We start from the raw sequence: 4,010 nt of genomic DNA, 5'->3' as shown, positions 1-4,010 counted from the left end.
TGCCCCTGCAGCTCGCAGCTGCCTCCCGCGCTTGGGACCCGCCCCGAGCGCGCCTGTAAGAGCTCCTCTCGCATCTTTCTTCCTTCGTGGTTGCAAGGGGACATCGTGGGGTAGGGCTGGGAGTACCAGAGGGACACTGACCATGGTGCATTGATGCCAGCTGGGGATAACTTTCTCTGACACGGTTTTGGTAATTTTTGGTCTGGTGATCACTCACACTCTCCCTGATCTCCATCCTATTTCCAGCTGTGAGTTTAAGGGTTGTCTAGTGCGGCCAACAGCTCTTGTTTCAGCTCAGTAGAGCTGTATACTGTCTGCGAGTGAATTGTGCCTGCTTGTGTCTCTGTCTGCTTGCAGGCTGACAGAATCGGGCCTTTCTATGGTTGACTGGCACCTGGTGAAAGAGATGAAACCCCCGAGGACACAGCAGGAGTGGGAAGCCGAGTTCCAAAAGTACCAGCAGTTCCCAGAATTTAAAATGTGAGTGGAAGGAGGTGGGGCTAGGAGCATCCCTCCTGTGACTGAGCCACTCAAGGAACTCTTGTAAGAATGGAAATGTTTTCGAACATCACTGGGAAGGCACACCTTCACTGTCAGTTCCCTTCTCTAAGGAAGGTTATCCCATGTCATGGTAACTGGGGCTGCCACATCACATTGAGCGGTTCTTTGTTTTACTGTCTTTAACAGCCTGAATCACGACATGACGCTGACAGAGTTCAAGTTCATTTGGTACATGGAGTATTCGCACCGTATGTGGGGCCGTGTTGTGGGTTTGGCCTACATTCTGCCTGCCGCCTACTTCTGGCGAAAGGGCTGGCTCAGCCGCCCCATGAAGGGCTGTGTTCTTGCGCTCTGCGGGCTGGTCTGCTTCCAGGTGAGCAAACTCTGTAGCTGCAGAGATTGGTCACAGCATCTCCTTTGAATATCTTCTGATTGAGTGTAGTTGAGACAGTGGGATTTGTGAAAGCTTGGGGGGTGTCAGCGCTGGTAGCTGGTTGAAGGTGGAGGAAATAAATTGCTTCGTCCCTAACGTCTGTCTGGTTTTACGAGTTGCTGCTGCCCTGTCTGGGTCTAACCCCTCTCCTATTTCATCAGGGGCTACTGGGATGGTACATGGTGAAGAGCGGGCTGGAAGAAAAGCCAGACTCTTATGACATTCCTCGGGTTAGTCAGTACCGTCTCGCAGCACATCTTGGCTCCGCGCTGGTTCTGTACTCTGCTAGCCTGTGGACAGGGCTCTCTCTGCTGCTTCCACGACACAAGGTACGGAGTCGTGTGTCCAGAGTCAAAAGCACAGGGTCGTGTCAATTCAGAGAGTTGGGGGTATGATGTGAATGGTGAGGAAAGGGCGTGAAGGGTGATGGCGCTTCCGTTTTAGTCTCTCTTCCTTACCCTGATCTAATACTGTGTTACAAAATACCCTTTCTGTAAACTTCTGTGTTACGGGACACTTCCTTTGACTCGTGCTGTTCCGCTCAGAAGTGATTTATCTCAGAGTTTGTGCAAGCTCAGGCAGGGCTAAATGGTTTGTGCCAGTAACTGTGCAGTGCCCACATCAGTTTCTCCACAAGGTTGGACTCCATTAGTTGTGGTTTTGAGGAACCACTGCAGTGTGACTGTGCTGCATGCTGGTCTCTGAATTCCTCCTATAAAATGTAAATCCAGGCCAACCTGTTGGCTTATATATGCAGTGAAGGCTTTTCTCACCTGCTGCAAACAGCACTGGAAATGCTTTGTTGTGGTTATTTTCTTTTGGGTTTTTTTGGGGGTATTTTACAGTTACCTGAGACCCATCAGCTCCTTCGCTTGAGACAATTTGCTCACGGCACTACAGCTCTCATTTTTCTTACTGCTCTTTCAGGTAAGAGCATTTCTTACTGCTGTCCCATCTGAAGCTCATTGCTCTCTGCCCTGTGGTTTTTTCTGGTCTGGTGAGGACTGTGAGCAACCCCACCGTGTTCTCTGGGGAAACTTTATTGCTGTCAGGGGGCTTACAGTCAAGAACCTCTCTTACGGTCTTTCCTGAGCAGGTGGAGCTTCCAGCTTGCCTGTTACTGTGTGATCTCTGTATGTGTTTCTGAAAAAAATTCAGGATCAAGTGAGCTCTTGAGTCAACTGTGCAACCTGGAGTGCCACTTTTGCCTACTCTGGTAGTCTTATTTTTTGCTTTGGGATTGCAGGTGCCTTTGTGGCAGGGCTAGATGCTGGCCTTGTGTACAATTCTTTCCCCAAAATGGGGGAGTGCTGGATCCCAGATGATCTCCTTGCCTTTTCCCCCACACTGAGAAATATCTTTGAGAATCCTACAACTGTACAGTTTGATCACAGGATCTTGGTAAGTGCCGTCTTCCTGCTATGTCTCTGCTGCTTCTTGGTTGCCTCCTGCAGCCAAGCTGTCCTCTTTGGGCCATGGTTCTGTCAACTTGAGTGATGTCCAGGGTGTCCAAAGGTCCTGAGAGCGAGTTACCTACTTGCTTCTGCAGAAAAAAATGTAGTTTAGCACTCTTATTTTCATTGTGGCCTCCTTCCTTAATGACATCTTCCTCCTGTGCAAGTTACAGACTTTGTTTCTTTGTGTCTCCTTCTCCGTAACATGAGCTGTAGACCAGGGTGGTCCTCGCTACCGAAATGTCTGGGAAGTGGTGTGAAATAAAACTTGGAAATACCAATACTGAATGCTATTGGGTTCCACCAGCTTTTCTGAACTTGCTTTACACTAGTAGCACCCTGTGAAAATATCTCAGCTAGTTAGAGCAGTCCAGGTTATTAAATACCACTGCTGGCACTGCTGTGGACTAAGCCATCACTAAGACTAAAAAGAAGGATTAAATGCCTTAGAAGAGGAATCACCTGGGGTGACCCGTACAGGGAGATTATGCTGGTGAACTACAGCTGAGAGGTAAAAATGAGATCAGTTTTCCAGATGACAGCTTCCACCTTTAGTTGTCAAGGTGACAGACAGGGAGAGTGCAGAAATAATTGCTAATGACTTGAAGAAATGAAGAAAAACCATTGGAAAACTAGAGTATTAATTAGAGATCTCCATTTTTCTCACAACTTTAAATTTCAGGGTGGTTAACCTGGCAGGCATGGGAGCTCCAGGACTTGGGCATGGCCGTTAACACCTTTCTACAGTTAACTATTGCTCACAGAACTTCTTTTACTGCTTGGAAGGTGCAGCTGAAGGCCACTGCACCCGTTTCCCTTCAACTTTTCTTGAAGGGTGGTTGTTTCCCTCCTCTTCTGTAGGGAATCGCCTCAGTCACAGCTGTCACAGCACTGTACCTCTTCTCGCGGAAGATCCCACTCCCTCACAGGACCAGGATGGCAGTGACTTCCTTATTGGCTGTGGCTTGCATGCAGGTACTGTCATCTTTTTTTTTTTTCTCTCTCCTTTTTTTCTCCCCCTAGTCCTTTGTAGCATATTCACAAGCAGAGCTGTCCCCAGCTTGGGTCTGTGCTGGCCCCAGGAGCCTGGAGCTGAGAGGTGGAGCTGCCTAGTCCCAGGGCTTCACCATGCTGTATGCGCAGTCTGAATTTGAGGGTGGGAAGTCTGCCTGTGGCCGTGAGCCTTTCTACATCGTACTCTGTGCTGGGGATGTGCATCAGCGGTGCACCCACAGCTGCCCTTACCCCTTCTCCTTTCTTGGCAGGTGGGCCTGGGCATCAGCCCCCTGCTCCTCTACGTCCCCACGCCTCTGGCCGCCACACACCAGTCGGGCTCTCTGGCGCTGCTCAGCATGGCGCTGTGGCTGATGAGCGAGCTCCGGCGGATCCCCAAGTAACCCACCGGAGGGAGAGCCCTCCCAGGGGAGGGCCGCCGGGCCCAGAGGCGGCAGAGACCGTCTCCACCGCGGGTACACGGGAGGGGGATGTGCGCCCAGCCGAGCTGTGCGCAGGGAAGCGGCGGCGGGTGTGAGCGCGAACTTTGTAACATAAAGGAGTTTTTACGGAGCGGCCGGTGTCCGGCTGGGTACCTCCTTTCCGGAGCGAGGTGAGGCGGGATGCGG

The 4,010-nt window shown here is 50.9% G+C and overlaps 1 protein-coding gene across 1 annotated transcript; it reads left to right on the top strand.

The window, feature by feature from the left end:
* The first annotated feature begins 353 nt into the window (after nucleotides 1–353).
* Nucleotides 354–3,940, top strand: LOC104614586 (cytochrome c oxidase assembly protein COX15 homolog). Its single transcript, XM_010294734.1, has 7 exons — nucleotides 354–480; nucleotides 688–874; nucleotides 1,096–1,263; nucleotides 1,780–1,861; nucleotides 2,181–2,335; nucleotides 3,250–3,363; nucleotides 3,654–3,940. The coding sequence occupies exons 1-7, from the start codon at nucleotides 380–382 to the stop codon at nucleotides 3,783–3,785; spliced, it is 939 nt and encodes a 312-aa protein (XP_010293036.1). The 5' UTR covers nucleotides 354–379; the 3' UTR covers nucleotides 3,786–3,940.
* The last annotated feature ends 70 nt before the right edge of the window (nucleotides 3,941–4,010 follow it).

Source organism: Phaethon lepturus, unplaced genomic scaffold (assembly GCF_000687285.1).
Source record: "Phaethon lepturus isolate BGI_N335 unplaced genomic scaffold, ASM68728v1 Scaffold49880, whole genome shotgun sequence".
Taxonomy (NCBI): domain Eukaryota; kingdom Metazoa; phylum Chordata; class Aves; order Phaethontiformes; family Phaethontidae; genus Phaethon; species Phaethon lepturus.
The sequence above is the reverse complement of the archived record's forward strand: the minus strand, read 5'-3'. Positions and strand labels throughout refer to the sequence as shown.